The sequence below is a fragment of the Mytilus galloprovincialis genome, chromosome 8, assembly GCF_965363235.1.
Source record: "Mytilus galloprovincialis chromosome 8, xbMytGall1.hap1.1, whole genome shotgun sequence".
In the NCBI taxonomy this organism is placed as follows: domain Eukaryota; kingdom Metazoa; phylum Mollusca; class Bivalvia; order Mytilida; family Mytilidae; genus Mytilus; species Mytilus galloprovincialis.
The window spans coordinates 87,831,880-87,851,965 of NC_134845.1; the positions used below are offsets into that span (position 1 = coordinate 87,831,880).

The 20,086-nt window shown below is 30.2% G+C and overlaps 1 protein-coding gene and 1 pseudogene across 1 annotated transcript in view; one reads left to right on the top strand and one right to left on the bottom strand.

The window, feature by feature from the left end:
• Positions 1–998: 998 nt before the first annotated feature.
• Positions 999–7,819, bottom strand: LOC143043812 (actin, cytoplasmic-like; annotated as a pseudogene).
• A 1,491-nt stretch (positions 7,820–9,310) lies between these two features.
• The window catches only part of LOC143042756 (endoprotease aex-5-like), a 43,235-nt gene continuing 32,459 nt past the window's right edge, over positions 9,311–20,086 (top strand). Inside the window, exons 1-7 of the mRNA XM_076215214.1 lie at positions 9,311–9,415; positions 11,789–11,846; positions 12,782–12,827; positions 13,577–13,648; positions 14,199–14,330; positions 16,352–16,413; positions 18,949–19,034. Coding sequence (XP_076071329.1) covers positions 11,797–11,846; positions 12,782–12,827; positions 13,577–13,648; positions 14,199–14,330; positions 16,352–16,413; positions 18,949–19,034 — 448 coding nt within the window. The 5' untranslated portion in view covers positions 9,311–9,415; positions 11,789–11,796. The remainder of the gene's footprint in view (positions 9,416–11,788; positions 11,847–12,781; positions 12,828–13,576; positions 13,649–14,198; positions 14,331–16,351; positions 16,414–18,948; positions 19,035–20,086) is intronic.

The following is a 20,086-nucleotide window of genomic DNA, read 5'->3' on the forward strand; positions in this document are numbered from 1 at the left end:
TGAACTAATCAATTAGATGTCTTGATTTATATTTGCATATGTCTGTGTACCGACGATAACATTTGGTAAATGTTTTGACTCTAGTTTGTGATATCGAGAACCCTGGTGTAATATTTTTTTTCAGTAATACAGAGAGTTATTACGTTAAAACGTTTTAGTCTTTTAAGAAGAAACGTTTTTTACTGCATGAAAAACGTTATTGAGTAAGGTTATATATGATTTATTTTTTTTATTGGGCGGTGACACAGGTCAAAGGTTAAATATTGACAAATGAAATTTAATTGTATCTTTATAAATTGAATAAACCAATCAAATAGTGGTGCGCTTACTAGGCCATGCTTTATTAAAAACGTCTCTTTAAAATAAAGCCAAATCACATAATGACTTTTCTTCATGAAATGTAGTGTTTTACGTATGCTGTATGCAATAACTTAATGCTGAGCGATTTACTCGTTCTTTCTCTGTTATTTCTGTTGAGATTGCAAAATCACTGAATATATGCTTTCACATCCTGAATTGGAGAAGTAAATTAGACAAGCAGCTCAAGCGTAATTACATGTTGTGATTAGAAGGAAACATTTTTGTAAATGTATTCTTTTTTCTCAAAAAAAAAGGGGGAAAATAGATTATTTAATCATTTTAATTGGTTGTCGATTTGGTATGGTCTATAAACATAGTTTTTTTTTAATTGTAGTAACTTTTTCTTACATTAACTGATCAAAATAACAGTCACAAGGAAAACACACAAATAATTCAATAAAACTTAACTAATTAAATAACAAGTGTATATACGAAAAATAACTATAATAACAATCATAAATATTTAGTAAATGGGAATGAAATAACACATACCATTACATATGTTTACACGAAAACCCATTTGTTCAGTATACTAAATGGGTCTCTTTAGTACTGTTATTGTACATAATTACAAAAGGTAAAACTATCCATATACACATGACAAGCACTTTCTGCGGACAGTACTGGGTCCACATTCGTCATATTCCTGTTTAGAAATCCACATTTGTCCAAACGTAGACAAAATTCTTAAAATAGACCTTTCAATCTACACCGAGTACTTCCGTTCTGTGGTGGCAATTATTTTAGTTTTCATCGAATTCGGGATGATTGCCTCCATTTATTTTTTCAACCTTTCTTCAATTCATGAAGACAAAAGCAAAAAAGTTGAATACACTAAATTGTGTACTTACATTTAAATCATCATGGAGATTGTGATCATTATTTAAATACAATATATATATATATATCTATAATTTTACAATTCATTTGCCATTTTATGTAATGAAGTCAAACTATCTCAAATCTAGTCATCTCTAATTCTCCTCGACTCTTTTCGTCTTATTTCTGTATACTTTGTTCATCCACTTTCATACTGACAGCAGAATAATAAATCGTAATAACGTTTGTTTGTTTTTTCTTACTATGTAAATGCTATGGCATTCAAGTATAAAACAAATTACCAAACCACATTTAAGTTTTTGCAAAACATTTTTTTGGTTTTTTATTTGATTGCTTGTAGTGTTCGTTTATGTTAAATACAGATTTCAGCACGAATAACGATATCCAAGCGGTCAGTTATAATGAAGGTGGAAGCCGAAGACCGGAAAGAACTGATAACTTTTTGCCAAACGAAAGAATTGCAATCCTTGACATTTCAAATCGATGTAAATCGTAAGCGCTAGTTTCAATTATAGATAATATATCTAGACCAAATAGCGACTACAGTTTTGTATATAATTTGAAAACAACAATTGGTTTGCTTAATAAGTTACTAATCTGGATGTTATTATACATATCTCGTTTGATGTCAATACATGTATCTGTTGACGTGATTGGGTTATGTAACATCTCAAGTATACCAGCACCCTCCATTCCCGTAAAAGAAGGGCTGAAATAAACGTACGGTCATCTGAATCTTTCGTTTCTAATAGTGATTACACAACCATCTAGAAGTTCGTAGCTCTTTTCTATTTGAGAAAATTTTGCAGAGGAATCTAGTTCTTGCACGAAAACTAGAGCAACATAACGATTTTAACAAAAAAAAATAAGGTTATAAATTTATGTTGTTCACAGTTTTGAAATGTACAAATAGTCCGATGTTTGCAATGCAAATTTTCTTATATTTTAGAAATCCGATTTTATGAGAACCTTTTGTTATTCCTTCTGTTTATACATTGTGTTTCTCTTTAGTTTTCTGTTGGTCATTGATTAGAATTGTAGTGTATGTGATTGCACTTTATATTTGTGAAATAATTGCAACATGACTTTATTCATGGAAGATAATTTTTATTTATAAATAATAGTCTATTAATTATGTTTTATGTAGCTTATTTGCATAAACATTATCTGATTTTCCTAATTATCTTTGATCTGTTTGCAACTGGATATCTTATATTTTTAGATTATCGTTAATCATCTCAAGATAGATTGATTTTCTTGCTTGATGGGTACAGACGAGATAACAAATTATAATCTGTTTATCGCTATTTAACCTATGACGACGTTATTAATTTTATTGACAACGGCAAGTGCACCCTTAGTTTCTAGCAATAATTTATCAAATCACTCTTCTACGCTGAGAAAGGAAATTATCAGACAATATGATCAAAGGATTTTGTTTCAAATTTTCAAGTATATCAATTCTGTGTTTTGCTTCTTTTTTTAATTTTTGTAAAACAAATCAAATTAAAGCTTCTTACAAGAATAGTTGAAACAATATCCATTTTCTCGAAGTATCCTGTAGGTAGGCTGTCAAATCTAGTCTGTGAAATTTAGTCTCTTAATGACACGAGGTACAGCATATCCTAAAAATATAAAAAAAATACGTAACATTGCTTCTAATATGTCCAATGAGTGTTTAGCTTCGTCAGTTTCATACAAGAGTAGCTTGTCTACAGGAAAATTTCATTTAAAAGAAGAATGGTGATATTCCGCAATATTATTCCGTTAAAAAAACGTTCCGGAATTACTATTCATGAATCACCTCAATGTTTATTACTCTAAATAAACTCATCATAGATACCAGGACTAAATTTTGTATATACGTCAGACGCGCGTTTCGTCTTCAAAAGATAAAAGAGAGAATGAATAAAATATCATGTTTAATTTATAATAATAAATATATATTGTATACTTGTACTTATATAATGCTGTATATATTTTGTTGTTTAAATTAGTAAAGTATGCAATAAAACATTTAAAAAATAAAAGGAATATATGTTCAAAACGTTGTCAAAAAATAATTTAATTTGTTTACCTTCATATATAGGCAGGCCTCTACATTAACATTTTTTCTAACTTGTCCGTTCGGACAAGTGGCAAGAAAATCAGCTTGTCCGAACTCTTAACTCACTTGTCCGAATTCATAATTGAAAATCTAACATATTGATGATTTATGCAATAATAACACTTGGGCTTTGATTGTACCTAATAAAAGGAGCATTTTGTAATGTTATATGAATACCGCATCAAAGTACATTTCATTATTTCAGAATGAAAGTTTTTTTGCAAGACTGTGTTCTCTGACTCAATGTCACTATCATTTGTCAATCATTAAATCATCATTTCTTCCCAAACCACTACGTTCCCCTATGGACCTATTCATTCTTTAGTAGTGGTATGGGTTAAACCAAGGACGTAAATACACCTGGCCACCTTGAACATGTATATGAGTAAACCTTTTTAATTTATTGATGATGTCAAAACAAGCTTTTACAATTTATTTTGATTTGTATATACATTGATATATATGATCATGAAGTACATACACATTTTACAAAAAAATCTGCCTTTTTAGATTTTTTTTTTTTTTTCATCTTAAATTTTTATATCATAGATCTTATCAAATAAAATCTTTTTTAATTTATTGTTATGCATAAAAGCAAAATCAAATGAAACATACTTTAATTTAATATCTTAAAGTTTAGGTAAAACTCCATATGGAGGTGCTCCTAATTCAAGGAAGCTTATACTAAGAAGATACATTAACATTGGTTTCTTTCCCCTTACTTATACCCCCCTGGTCAATGGCTGCCAGCATGTTCAAAACTCCAAATCAGAGACATATTATACAAGTTTTATATGTCTCTGGTTCAATCAATGAATAATTATTTCATTAAGTATGATCAATAAAACAATCATTCATATTTTTGGGAATGTATAAGTCTTGAATTTGATCTATTTTTATCTGACCTTGATTTTTCACTTGTCCCATCGGACAAGTAGTATGGTGAATCTACTTGCCCGACACCTGTGTCCACTTGTCCCGGACAATCGGACAAGCGTTAATGTCGAGCCCTGATATAGGATTGATTGATTGATTGTTGGTTGCTTAATGGTCCGAGACAACCATTGTCGTCCCTTGATTTTCGTTGTTCACAAATATAGTCCCTAGTGTTGACAATGGGTTACTTGCCATTAATTTGTATACCCCTTCCAAATTTATTTCTCCATGTTTAATGCCTCAAATTGCAAGTAGGGGGGTGAAATTACACTGTAAAAAAATTTGGGTCTAGAATTTGAAAGGAGAGTAGTGGTTTGGTCCAGCTAAAAAAAGTTTAAAATTAGCACTTCGGAAGCTGTCAAAAAATTTCAAGACGCCCTAAACATAAAATTGTCCATATTTTGAGTTAGAGACGATGAAGTTTTCTATAATTTTGATATAATTTGTCCCAAAAGTAGTACAACACACTGTAAAAGTTTCTTTGAGAAAGCGCAGGTGGGATTTTTTTTAATTGTCATTTATGTTCTAAAAGAAATGCACTACGAAATAATTGTGGTCTCGGACCTAAGAGGTGAAATCTGTAAATATAGAATCTGTTCTTTGGCAACTTCCCTAAATGATTTGATGGTGTCAATTTGACAAATAGCATGAAACTAAAGGATTTAAACTTTTATTTTATAGAATTTCTGCAAAAATGACCAATTTTGGCATTTTATGGTCAAAATAGGCATTTTATAACTTTTTCAATATTGATGCATAAATGGCATCCTGACTTTCTATCTGACAGGTTTTCATTTGTCAATATTTGTGTTTCTATGCCTTTATCTACTTCTTTTACTTATTTGTGAACTCTGAATCTACAGAAAAGAAGATTATCTCCGACAAAATGTGCAAAATATGTTGTATAAATGACCCTTGTCTAACGCCTTGTTTGGATGAAGTCAATAGTGGGGAGCTTGGTACATAAAATTTGATGTCCATAATGAAGAACTCACTAAAATTGTATCAAATGCACTTTACAATGTCTATTGTACCTGTTCCATTTCACATAATATCTTTCTTTTCTTCTGTAGGATAGCAAGTGGTTTAAATATAAGCCTGTTGAGAATAAATTGCATGCAAGTTTTTCCCTAAAAAGGCAAAAATCTTTTTATCAGACTATACTGTTTGTAAGAAAAGTTAATTGCAAGAGTCTTTTTGTGCTCAGATTTGTTGTATCATGTCACATGAGTAAAGAAATGATAAAAAAGACACAAATTTTTATTTCTTAAAGCCTCAATATGCATTTTTTAATGTAAATATGTGGCACGGCCTAAATTGACCCTAAATTTTTTCCAGTCTTACTTGGCCTAAGACCCTTTTAAACTAATATGATATGTTATTTGTAACTTTTCTTTCCATTTAAAGTATTTTCAATACATATGTAAGGATTATTTATAACCAAAAAGCTTCACAAATTTAAAATTGCTGGAAAATATTACATCTTCATGTAAGGTCCCCCTTCATTGAAAAAACTCAATTTTTAGGCGCAGGCTTATATAAATATGTCTTTTGAATAATTATGCAAAGTCTGATAAATCAAATGAGTACTCTATTGCTTTTAGTACATGATAAGTTATATATTAAGGCATTTAAAAAGTATTTTTTTCAATCTTTTAATTTTTAAAGCCCCAAATGTTGATAGTTGAAATTTTTCAATTTTAACGTCAAAATTTTACACGCAAAGATGATTATAGAACTTAACTTAATGTCTATAATATACATCCTATTGTCATGAAACTTTGTAAGCAGTGTTATAATGCATTAAGCTGTGGTCATACTAAGTTTTTATAAGATTTGTCAACTCTTTCTACCCTATTAGGTCCGAGACAACCATTGTCGTCCTTGATTTTCGTTGTTCACAAATATAGTCCCTAGTCTTGACAGTGGGTTACTTGCCATTAATTTTTATACCCCTTCCAAATTTATTTCTCCATGTTTAATGCCTCAAATTGCAAGTAGGGGGGTAAAATTACACTGTAAAAAAATTTGGGTCTAGAATTTGAAAGGAAAGTAGTGGTTTGGTCCAGCTGAAAAAAGTTTAAAATTAGCACTTCGGAAGCTGTCAAAAGATTTCAAGACGCCCTAAACATAAAATTGTCCATATTTTGAGTTAGAGACGATGAAGTTTGCTATAATTTTGATATAATTTGTCCCAAAAGTAGTACAACACACTGTAAAAGTGTCTTTGAGAAAGCGCAGGTGGGATTTTTTTCATTTTCATTTATGTTCTAAAAGAAATGCACTACAAAATAATTGTGGTATCGGACCTAATGTTCAGGGACAAATATTTCATGCATTTTCAGGACGATCATATAATGCAATAACACATTTATATATACATAAAAAAATTTCAAAACGTTGTCAAATTATATTTGAATGAGTGTACTTTCATATACAGGAACCATATGAGAAACTCCATCAAACACGATTCCTGTTGTTCATATTGATGCAAACAGGGATAGAATAGCCTGGATACCGACGTAAAATGCTGGTGTGTTGCAGGTCACAAAGATTGTCTGAAATTATAAATCATTTCACATTTTATATTATTGACATAATTAATTAAATTAAGTTATCTCCCCTTGAACATGTCAAACGTAAATTTAACCGTAAGAGAAACACGAAACATATAAAAACTAAAAACGATTGCCAATATGTTTTGGTTAAGAAAAAGCCTAATCAGTTCATTGTTCCACTAATGAGTGTTTGAAAAGATTTTCCTCAATATAAGGACATGCATATGGTTGTGATTAGTAAAGGAACGACCCACTGAAGGAAGCTCACTATTGCAAATAATTCATTGATCGACGCCACTTTGATTTTTTTGGGGGATAGAGCCAGAGAGACCATAGAGGATTGCAAGTCATCGGCTATTTAATGTGCCTTTCTTAAATTTTCTACCAGAACAGAGATAATTATATTTCTAGCTGAACATCACGTAATACAATGAATATACATGTACGAAACGTAACATTGTAACCTAGCATTTCTGTTTTACTTGCAGAAGTTATACAACACATTGATGAGCAAAACTAAAGGTGATTGTTGCAGATTTATAAAGTAAATAAATACGTATTAATACTTGATATTTCAGTATTGAATTTCAATGTGCTATGTTTGTATAGTAAAACGAACATGGATTAATGACAGTTGATCGAAACTGTGATACACATACTTAATGTTCATGCATTCAATGTCTTCTCCTAAGATGAGAAAAGTCTATAATTCTTTATCTCATGTTATCCAATAGCTGTTGCTGTATCTCAGCCGCATCATAAAGCAACCAATCAGAATACATTTGTGATGAATAATTATTTCAAGATTGCGTGTATATCGACTGAAACTTATAGCTCCGCACCTTGATTCGCAGCAATAAGCTAAAAACGTAAAATTAACTACACCTTCTTGATATTTTGGTCTGTCAGTAACAGCGGGGAAGACGGGTCTTGTTGCATCATCTCCGGCAAATTCAGCCTTAATCATTCCGGAACCGTTGTCAATAATTACTGCAGTCATGTCTTTGTTGAAAAACATTGCTACTTTTAATAGTCATGTGTGCTCTACAAATTACAAAATATCGATCTAACTTAAATATGATAAAAGATAATTCTTTATTGCAAAGTACGATTCATTTCGCTATAGTGCATGTAAAAATACGATTTTCAACCTTTCAAAGCAAGATTGACATTGCATGTACTTGAAGCCTCTTCCAATATCTTACACAAAAGGTGGAAGTATAATATTATTGTCAATATTTTTAACAGTTATATTCATATTCTAATAATTTGATAAAAATGGATTTTACAACAACTCAACTTTTATTTTATGAAATTAACATAATATAAAAAGGGCAAAATGGTACTTACTTGATTTATTCCTTCTACGATCTATTTCGTGTTTAAATTTGCTATGATTATAATTTATAACCTGGTAAGATTTTTTCCGAGTACTCAGATTAAAATTAGAAGAAAAACTTTAGTAAGCTTGCATAAAGTGTTAGTCATCAAAATCAAACAATATCAAGGGAGATTTCTCGTCGGTTATGTATTAAAATAGATTAGGATAAACAAAACCTGCCGTTTAAAGGTATACCTGTAATATCTTAAAATAGACAATGATTAACCCAATACAGTTTGCTATTTGTACAAAGGACATTTCGATAAAAGGGGATTTAACAATTTAATAAATTGTATATCAACATAACCGATTAACGACAAACGAAGTTATGGCACAACAAATGCATAGGTAATATATCACGACCATTTAATACTTGACAGTAAGCGATAAGTCGGGTTGGGTATAGATGGAATGTTTTGCAAGGATTCGTTATTTGTGTATGAATCCTGCATTGTTATTGTTTCTAGTAAAACAATTGTGAATTCTCCAATTACTGTGTTAATTCTTTTTAACCTTTGTGGTTTCACAAAAGCCATTGCTGAAACAGTTTACCAAATTGCAGTTAGATTTCTACTCCACCGAACAGATCAATTGGTGTAATATGTTGGCAGATTATCCAAGTGAAAGGTTGTTAGTATGAAGTGAGTGCTGTGAAGGGAGGGTTACTGAACATGATTTTCTTTTCCGGAACGAATTGTTTACATTTTTAAAACATACACATACAGGCAGAAATAGGAACCAACAAAGAGGATTATTGAACTATACAAATAATTAAAGAACCATTGATTGCCACCCGTGGTAGGCTGTTTATGCAGTCATGGTCGTTAAACACTTTCATCATCAAATAACCTTTAGAATCATTCTTTTTAGTTTTGTAGGTAGTAGTTTGCAGTCTAAATTTCTGTCCCTCCAAACAGTCAATAATTTCTAATTTAAATTAACAGTTATTTTGATTTAATATATGATTCAGATAAATTCTTTGTTTTAGAAATAAGATGAACGGGACAAACAAAAATACGATGAAGAAAAGGACCATTTTGGAAATGTTTAACATTATGTAATATCTTTTTAAAGCATTTGACATGTTATACATGTATAATGATTATGCAATCTTATCAGCAAATACATGCGTAACCAAGATTTGAATGTTTGTGTTATGCAGTTTTAATGTTTGCATTTGATTGATAACGTTTAAATCAATAGGAGGAAAAATGTTTTCATTTTAACATTTGGGTAAGCGTATTAATAATTATGTGTTTGAGTTTCTCTCTCTATTTCTCTCTTTCGTATTTTACAATTATTAAGTTTGGACATCCTGTTATGGGACCTATATCTAAGTTTTTAACGATTCCAAAGACCGTTAAAATCTATTGAGTATGTTAATGTCCAAATTTTTGTACACTATGTAATCTGCTTTTATCATTATTAGTACAGAAGGAAGAATGTATGACATTTGTGAAATATTTAAACAAACAGAGTTAATAAAATTAAGAATAAAATTGAGAATGGAAATGGGAAATGTGTCAAAGCGACAACAACCCGACAATAGAGCAGAAAACAGCTGAAGTCCACCAATGGGTCTTCAATGTAGCGAGAAAACTCCCGCACCCGGGGTCGTCCTGCAGCGTTAATAAGATATTTATAAAGTTTTTACGATTTTTTTTTAATAAACGAATATATCGTATAAATCTTTGTTTAAAGGAAAAGTCAACAAATATACAAGATATCGTACGAAAAATTGTTGTAAATGATATAAGAAATCAAAGATAATCTATATCATAATTGGGTTATGTGTTAAGTCAGATAGATAACATACTCATTGAAATCTATATTTTGTTGTTTTTATGTGAGATAAAAATATATCTCAATTATTTAATTTTTTTAGATAAAAATCTTAACGACTTCGAAAGTTAATTAAGATATATTATTAAGTAAAGAAAATGTTTCAAAGAGTAAATAAAAAATCGTATATGCTTTACGTATATTTTATTTATTCTAAAATATAAATAACATGAAACAATTATATTAAACATTTATAAAATACGACGTACAGATAAGCTATGCCAATGCAGACGACCACAGCGTTACACTCATTTTTATATAAGGTATGGTTGTGTGATGAATTGAGAACCTTTTCTAATTTCGACACCATGCAAATAATTCTTACAGATGCCCATTGCCATTACGCATTTGAAATTTGTTTATGCCTTCTAAACATTACGCAAACATATCTAGTAAGCATATGACAGATATGAAAAATAATTATTTTCCTATTACGTATCGAAAACAATTCTTGATATCAAAATGCCGAAGCAGATGTAAGTTGAAACTAACAGGTAAGGGACTGTGCTATACAATTTGAGGGTAGGGCTAATGTACAAAACGATGTGCAAAAATGATTTCCCCTGCATACATTTATTATGAAAATAAAAGTCTTGTCAGGCTTCACTTTATTGTGAGGAAAGATTCTTGCCATGCTTCACGACTCGAACAAAAGTTCCTGCCCCACTATCAAGTAATCAGAAAGGTAGAATATATATCCAAACGTTATATGATAAGTTAGTAAACTAAAATGTGCATACTTCAAATTAAAAAAATGTATAACTTATTCTGTTTTCATAATTTGTTGCTCCATACGTCCTGAAACATGATACTTATATCTGACTCAAAATATTATTATAGGTTGTAAATATCCAAAAATCAATATATCAAGTGGTAAAGAAGTTTATTCGACCTTACATATGATAAAAAAAACCCTGTTGGATAATACATTTTTTTCTTTCATCAAACAATAAAGAACAACACGCTAGGAAAGTTCTATATATTGATCGTTTATCTTTAATTAAGCATTTTTCGGACGTCAGTCTATTGGTCTGATTGTGCATTGTTGTTCAAGAATCATCCTACTTTTCATTTTCAACGTTCCAATATGGTATCCGTCAAAACATACTGCACATGAAGGCTTCGAACTAGAGATCAAGTTCTTCAATAATCATCAGGTCTTTGGGTTTTATAAGACCACCGCAACCACAATGGCAGATTTCGGAAATGCTTTATTGATAATATATGTCCATACAAATTAAGTAGCTGTCTTGTTACTACTGAGCTTCTTTCCAAATACGTATAATGGGTTGTTATTTTTCATTTTATTATTTTCTTGTTTCAGTAAATGTTTTTGTTGAGTGATTTTTATAATGAGCAACATTTAACATTTCTAAATCAAAACATAAAATCAGCTAAACTATAAAAATAATGCAATATATTTTTACAGCAATATCAAAATGTAGAACTACTAAACTGTAACGGTGATAAAAAAGGACCAGTATTTTTTTTAGTATAACTTTATCTCAAATCATCGAAATAATTTTTGTTGTTGCATAATAATCGGTATCTGATCTTTTCCTTTTTATTCAATGTCCACTGTATAGAACAGACAAACATAAAACTGAAGTGTATATAATTGAAATCCCTTTTTATGAAACGCAGTGATATACTCAACCTTCCTTATCTTACCACTAAATGATAGGTAATGCACTAAACGCACATCTGTACATTGTTGACTTAAGCAGATAAGATAAACACACATACTTCTTATACATGTTTTAGTTGCACAGATGAAGGCAATTACGCTAAATTTAATACTTTTTGAAGTAGCATATTATGGGTAAGTAACTTTATAACATTAATTGAAAAAGGTCTAGTGCCAGTCTTTTTATGAATCTTGTAGTTTAGAAGAACCTTAAAATATTACCAAAAAAAAAAAAAGAACCCAGACTATTTTGAAGGTTCCCCTCATCATTGGTTAGCAAAGGCAGGTTTTTCGTGTCTTCGTGTCTGATAATTCGAGAAATTCAAAGATAACTTTTGATTAGAGTTATAGCAAAGTACGGGATAAGCTCTGCTAAATTGACCTTAGTGTGTGCACTTCAACGAATTATATCTTGAAATACTACAACAAAAAAGGAAACGAATGTAAAGTTAGTTCAACATTATGTATTTTGAATTTAAATTGATTGAAACTCGAGCGGGTTTTGTGTTTGGCATGTTTTCTCTTGGGCACATTTTTGAACGAATTATTGTGTCATATTTATTCATCATACGTTATTTCATTTTCTTTGCAATCCCTTATTTTGGAGAGCATAATAAAACATGTGTCCAAAATCTTTCCTCAACCTATTTCAAGGTGCTTTTAGGGTGAAATATACACTTACAGATTATACTAGAATGAAAATGTTCGAAGAAAAATCGAGTTGTTTCAGAAAAGAAAGTTGTCGATTGTGTGATATACACAAGATAATATGTACTAACACTCCAAGAGTAATTTTTACTTGTTGTGGCATATGCATTTTGATCAATATACTGAAGAAGAAGTCTTGGACAGTATTGTATGGGAAAAAAAGTAAGATCACTAAAAAACTGAACTCAAAGGAAAATCCAATCGGAAAGTCCTTAATCTCATGGCAAAAATCAAATGACAAAACACATAAAAAACGAATTGACAAGAACTGTCATATTTTGATATGATATAGAGACCAGTATCAACGTTTGCATGCATTTAAATGCGAATAGGTGTTTTCTAAAGAGTTGTGTTTATTACAGGTTCAATAGTGGGATATGCTTTCTTCTGGATCCAAATCCTGATAAGGTTAGTCTACCGCCGCAAAACACCATTAGCATACATTTACATTATTTAGTAATTAAAAAATTTGCATCTGCTATAATTACACGACAAGAATGGCAATAACAGTGCAGTGAAGTAAGTTACGATACAAATTGTTAAGAATAGAGGAGACCTATTTATAGGATGTGTTGTTTTTACGAACATTATTATAATTCGGATGATATGAATATAATCAAAATATCCATTTATGCAGGCACTGCAATTTGATTTATAGCAATTATTCAAGTATTCTAATAATGAGCAATCTACCTGACCTAATATCAAGAATTGTAAATTATCTATGACATTAGATATAGAGGTCAAATCGTTTTAAACACATATACATTGTATTTATCTAATTTTATTAAAACACGTTTACAGATAATATAATTATACTCTTTTTCACAATGAAAATTCTTTTAATTGTATCGGATATCACTAATTTGAAACGATAACACTTATCTGATTCCAAACATTTTTGAATTATATTGCTGCATAACAAAAAAATGTAACACGTAATACAATTTCTTACGTCTATATTTTGTCTGATGAAAAAGTTGCCTTGGTGCATGATTATAATTGGACAATTGTAACAATGAGTTTTGATATCACGGAGTATTTCGGGATTGATTCCTAAACACCTTTCGAAATTAACGACAATACGAAAGCAACCAGAATAACCATGGTTTAAATCAAATTTTGTTTTTATAAAACAAGCCTTTTCTTAATTGTAGCAACATCCAGGATTAACAGTTTCTTGCAACAGTAATATCATGGATCCGTTATGGAAATATCAGTGGTACCTGGTTAGTATTTATAAAATTCAAACAATGAACGAAAATTTACAACGTATATTAATTATATTTCATTTTTCATGAATTGCATTGCACACTACCACTACTAAACTAGTATACTATACTATAAAAGTATGAGGTACCGGTCAAAATACTTTCTTGACCTACGTTTCAGTTTCTGTCGTAGATGGCCTTTAATATTTGAGGAAATTGGTTTTTGGCTCTTAAAATTTGTTATTTTTTTTTAATTTTCCAATTGTGTTGTGATTGCAAGTGATCAGTTGTGTATAGACGACATGCGCGTCTAAGTTTCTATCGTTAAATATGTTGTATGTTATAACTTTATATAATAAAGGAACGAATTTCCTTCATTTATACTCACAAATTTCAAAATAAGCAAGTGCTTATCATTTATAAAAGTTATTAAAAAAAAAAATCATCCGACAATATAACCTCCGGTACAGAAGCGCAATATGCGCAATGCATTAACCGCACATATGGATAAATTTGGTATAAACTATTTAGTGATCATATAATCAACTTATTTTTTATAAATTACCAGTTCAAGAGTGAAAAAGACTATGGCATAAATGTATTACCTGCATGGAAGAAATGTTATAATGGGAGCGGAGTCATCGTTGCAGTTGTCGACACTGGAATAGAATCAAGGAATGCAGACCTTACAAATAAAGTTGTATGTCTTATCAACACGTTTACAATTAAGTTTTTTAACCACTGGGGGAAAAATTTTGAGAAAAATGTTTAATTAAAAAAGAGTTGAGATTAAATAGACAGAGATTGTTCAGCTGAAATTATCAACTAAAATCAGTAATTTGAAATACAAGTATACTTTAGATATTTTAAGAAAGAAAATCCTAATAGATACAAAAAAAAAATATTGAAATAACTAAAGCTCGAAACTATTTTCTTTTTTATCAACTTAACAACTACTGGTAGATTTATAAATTCTCATGGTATCTTTTTTTAATTTTTATTTACTTCTATGTGTTGATTTGCATATGCCTTATGTTTCCGACTTCAAAACAGGATGTTTATAGCAAAAATATCATTAATTAGATTACAATTTCTTGCCTCAAACATATTCCGTAACCATTTGCATGTTTGATGACTCATTTATGTTATACCACATTGTTAAAGGAGTTGTCTTTAAACCAAGCAAACAATGAGTCAATATCGTTAAAGGAAAAGCAAAAAGGATTTCATACACTAAGAATAACACTTAATATATATATATATATATATATATATAGGAAGATGTGGTGTCAGTGCCAATGAGACAACACATAAGCATATATAGAAACCTCCATTCTAAAAGAATTAATTTATTGATATTTGATGTTAGGATGCTGTTTGATTGATTTATTTCCAATACTTTGTTTTGTTCATACTGTTAACTCGTAAAGACCATATGCTATAAGAATACATAAGTTTGCTGGGCAAACGACACGCACGAGGCGGAAAACGTAACATTGATATGGAGAACATTCTATTATAAATACAAAACTGAGTAGCAGAACAAGTGAAAGTGGTTTTTATTTAGATATGTAGCCAACGTTATTTAGATAAATATAAAATGGGTACTAATGCTGTTGAGTTTTGCTAAACAAGTATCTGCTCCTGCTGTTTCTGAAATAACACAAAAAGGTGCATTCATTTGGTACATCGTTAATTTAGAATTTTGGCAGATATTCGTCAATTTTGAGAATGCAAAATGAATTCGAAATAAAACAAGGTAATGAATAGTGAGAAAACAAGTTATTGTTTAAAAACTTCACTCTGAAATATTTTAAATGATTTGTATCCTGTTAATAGATTTAGAAGATTTAAAAACAAATACACTTCTATTGTCTCAATCAAGCACATACTTAACAGGCATATTGTATTCTCGTTTTCTCGTTTTCTAATAGACAATATCTCAAGTCTTAACATTTTTATTTCTAATGTTAAACTTCAATTTGCCAACATAAAATAAAATTATAAACTGTGCTCTGAACTCGCTGAATATATAATCAAGTATAAATGTTTATTTTCAGTATTTGAAATATCGAATTTCTTTGTTCAAGAAAATTATGGTTTCTCGGCTTTTAATCATCCATATCATTAACATTTTGTTTTGGAGATCCATTTTCATTTAGAAACCAAAAAAACCACGGGTTATATTGCACAAAAAGTTTTACTATTTCATGCATGACAAGATATTGAGGTATCATAACTTCCCTTCGTGGTACCTTAAAACTAGAAGATTTAGAACGAACATAAAGGACATTTGAAATCCTTCAATTTAGAGAAGAAGCATCTGTGAAAGCATTTATGTAAATAACCTAATGACACGGTTTTAATAAAGAAAAATATAAACAAAACAGCATATCGTTTTAAAAAATGAGAAAGTTTAGAAGGTACTTTTTACAATTATAGTGCATATTTGTTATATTATTAAATCAGTCGTGCTCACTAAAACACATTTAGGATGATTCACTTTTTACAAATATGACTAAATCATCAAAACTAAAATGAGTGTTTGTTTTGATGCTGATTGAGATGGAGTTTCATGATTCATTTGGTATTAAATACTATCTCATTTCTCCTATTGAAGCGGTACAATTCTAGTATGTCCTTGTATTCTAATAGTGTATCGATACTATCAGAACTTAGTTCACTCATCTGTTAAAATGATTTACTAATCTTAAATTACAGAACAAAGATTTATCGTATATAAACCGGACAATGTACAATGCCTATCATAACTTAATAGTACAGTAAGTATTGAGTTATCTAGTGTTAAATATTACAGGAAATGCCTTTTTATGTGTATAAGTCTTTCAGTTAAGAGGACAATACTCGACCGTGTTTCTTACACACTGAATCTCATATATCATATATTTCAAAGAATCTCATTTGATTACGATGAGTTTAAAAACACGATATCTGTACATGTAACACGTATCTAAAGAAATTATCATTCATTCGGAACATATCATAATAATCGAGGTGCTAGCTGGGATGTTTGCTGAGTCATGAATTATATATACTAGTATTAAAGATTTATGTATTCAATTTATCACAATTTTATGCGCTTTTATCTGAAAAAGTTCCTATTATGTTTTGACTCTCTTTTTTAGTGATATATTGAACTCCATCTGTTAGTTCTTCAAAAATGTCCAATTTACTTTTGGGAGTTTACTTGTTAATCTCCTTTAAATAATTAGTCTTGTGGGTTTTTTTTAAATGTCATTTGATCACAGTTATATGATTCGACCGTATTTGGATATGAAAATGTTTTACCTTTTTTTGTTACTTATACCAGCATTTTGATTGTTTTATTGAAATTCTTTTGTATTACATCTCCAGAAGGGTTAATAATTTGGACCTTTCAACTTTTAAGCCTCATAATAAAATTCCAATTTCGACGAAAGATGCTACGACTAACATTGAGCTTATGTGTTTCTGGGTTGGTGAAATTTGGAAATCGATGAGCTATTCTTGCATCTAATACATAATGTTTATTAAACTATGTTCTGTTAGTTTACATATTATATTCGTATATAAATTTGTATGCTGTTGATCCGTCTCGTAAGTTGTATATTATCCACTTGTAATAATAATAATTGTTAAAGCAGTTGTTGTACTAATATATGGCTTTTTTAAAAACAAGCGAACTAGTAATAACAAGTATGTAAATCACAGTCAAAGGACTCAAGAATAATCATTTTTCCCTTTTATTTTTTCCGATTTAAAAACGTTTTTTGTATTGGGGCCTTTTATGGCTGACTATGCGGTATGGGTTTTGTTCATTATTGAAGGCCTTGCGGAAAATAAGGGAACAGTAGTATACCGCTGTTCAAAACTCGTAAATCTATGGACAAAAAACAAAATTGGGGGAACAAACTTAAACTGAGGGAAACGTAATAATATAAGAGGAGAACAACGACACAACGTTAAAATGTAACATACACAGAAACGGACTAAGCATTAGACAAAATCCGATGAGAATATACAAATATAACATCAAAACCAAATACATGTATTTGGGATAGAAAAGTACCGTGACACGTCTTATAGTAATGTAAATTCACACTCAAATATATGAGAAACACAACGTTAAATGTTACACACACAGAAACGAACTATAATATAACAATGGCCATTTTCCTGACTTGTTACAGGACATTTTTAAAGATAAAAATGGTGGGTTGAACCTGGTTTTGTGGCATTCCAAACCTCGCACTTTAATGGCAATGTTAAATATAACATTGAAATGACAACATAACGCTACCGGACTACAATACAAATAAATAGGAGAACGTATTACACATAGAAACACATGATTAATAGATAACAAAAGGCATCAGGTTTAAAATTCAATACGCCAAAACGCGCCTCGTCCACACAAAACTCACCAGTGACGCCCCAATATAAAAGATCGAAAGTGAAAAAAGTACAAATTTGTACAGCACTGACGATCAAAAGTTGAAAAAGGTTCTGTCAAATACGGCTATGTTTTTATGCTTGGGATAAGAACGTTCTTATTATTTAGAACAATTTATGCTATGAAAACAGTAAATTTTATCAAATGAATATAAAAGATATACATAATGAAACTGAAGTATTAACTAATCACGGAAAACAAAACCCGAAAACATAATGCAAAGACCAACACAGAAAAATAGACACACCCGACTTAGTATAGGCCTCAACGCAAAAAATCAGAAAAATGACGTCACATACGAAGTGGTGAAAAGGCACAAAAATTACGTCACATTTGAATTTCTGAAACATCACAAAAATTACGTCACATTTGAAAAACTATATCTCAAAAGTAAGATAGAATTAGGATTGATTTAAGATTATAATAGAACTAAATAATGATTTTTCATTTAAACACAATGCACATTGCAATTAACTATACTATATATATGTCCAGTTTGTTTTGAATCCAACTTCAAACGTAAATTATCGTAGATTACGTTGAACAAAATCAAATCTAATAAATGAAGGCGGTATTTAATTTTATTTACCATAACACATGAATATAATAGAAAAGACGTCAACAAGTTTGACAAAATCCGACGAGAACCACAAATACAACATCAAACTAAACACATGAATTTGGGATAGACAAGTACCGTAACACGTCTTATAGTAATGCGAATTCTCACTCAGCAAAACAGTCACAATCGGGTAACCTATTGTTGTTAATTTCTCTTTCATTTTGGTCTCTTGTGGAGAGTTGTATAATCAGCAGTCATACCACATCTTCTTTTTTATATACATTATCGAAATCAACCTTAAAGGCATGGTACAGAAACAGCTGGATTGATTGCTGCAGAAGCAAATAATATATCTGGTAGGGGAATAGCATTTGGAGCTGAACTTGCAGGTTAGTAGATTCCAATTTATTTCATAATGCCCAATTGAATCGGAGGTCACTTCGTCAAAGGATAATGTAAAACAAGTAAATGATAGACTTAACTTTTAATTGAATGATGGTATCTTCTGAAATAAAGGTAACATCTTCACCAAATTAGGAGGAGATTGACATTTGCAAAGAAGATCATCCTATTCCAATTTATTCAGTAGGTCAACAGTCAATTGCATATTACAAAATGACAGAAGTTTTGAAGAAACAAGTGTAATGACATCATCCTTTGAAACATACATCTGGTACATGTATTTGCATATGTGTAGTTAATGATGATCCTTGGAATGAAAAGTCTTTGATTTAAGTTCAAATGTTTAGATTACAGCTTCGCGTTTTGCTGAACAATGTTATTTGGAACTTAATTTGTATATACTTTCCAAATAATATTAAATAAAAAAACTCTCAATAAAGTTAACTCTTAATTACTATATTGTTTCCTAATCGGGTTCTAACGTGGAAATAAAATATACAAAGAGTTGATATGAAAACTGTAGAGACTGATTATCATATGATACATATAATTGTAAATGTCAATTACATTGTAAGAAACTCGAAACAGGCGTCCTACGTATATCAAAGTAATGAGAATTTACATTGATTTTTTTGATTTTTCAAAAGTTTATATTAAGGTTCAGTTTAATCCACGAATGTAATATTAAAATCTGCAAAGAGTCATGCATGCTGTAAATTTTCAAATAATTACCAAAAAATGTAAGTTTACCTCCTGTTGTGCATTTATCAACGAATTAGGCAATTACGTTAGTATCTTACTATTAATGTCAGTAAATTCTTCTCTGTCGTATCGGTCAACTAATATGGATGGTCAATATAAACCATGCTTTTAACAGTTTCTGTCCGTCTACTTTATAATTGTATTGGTTGCCTTATCGCCTTTATACTCTTTTTGTTAAGACAAGTCCAGAAAACGATTAATCTAATTCTAAATTACCTTTACAAGTTGGGGGATATGGCATTATATTTATTGATATCTCGATATAAGTTATTAACTG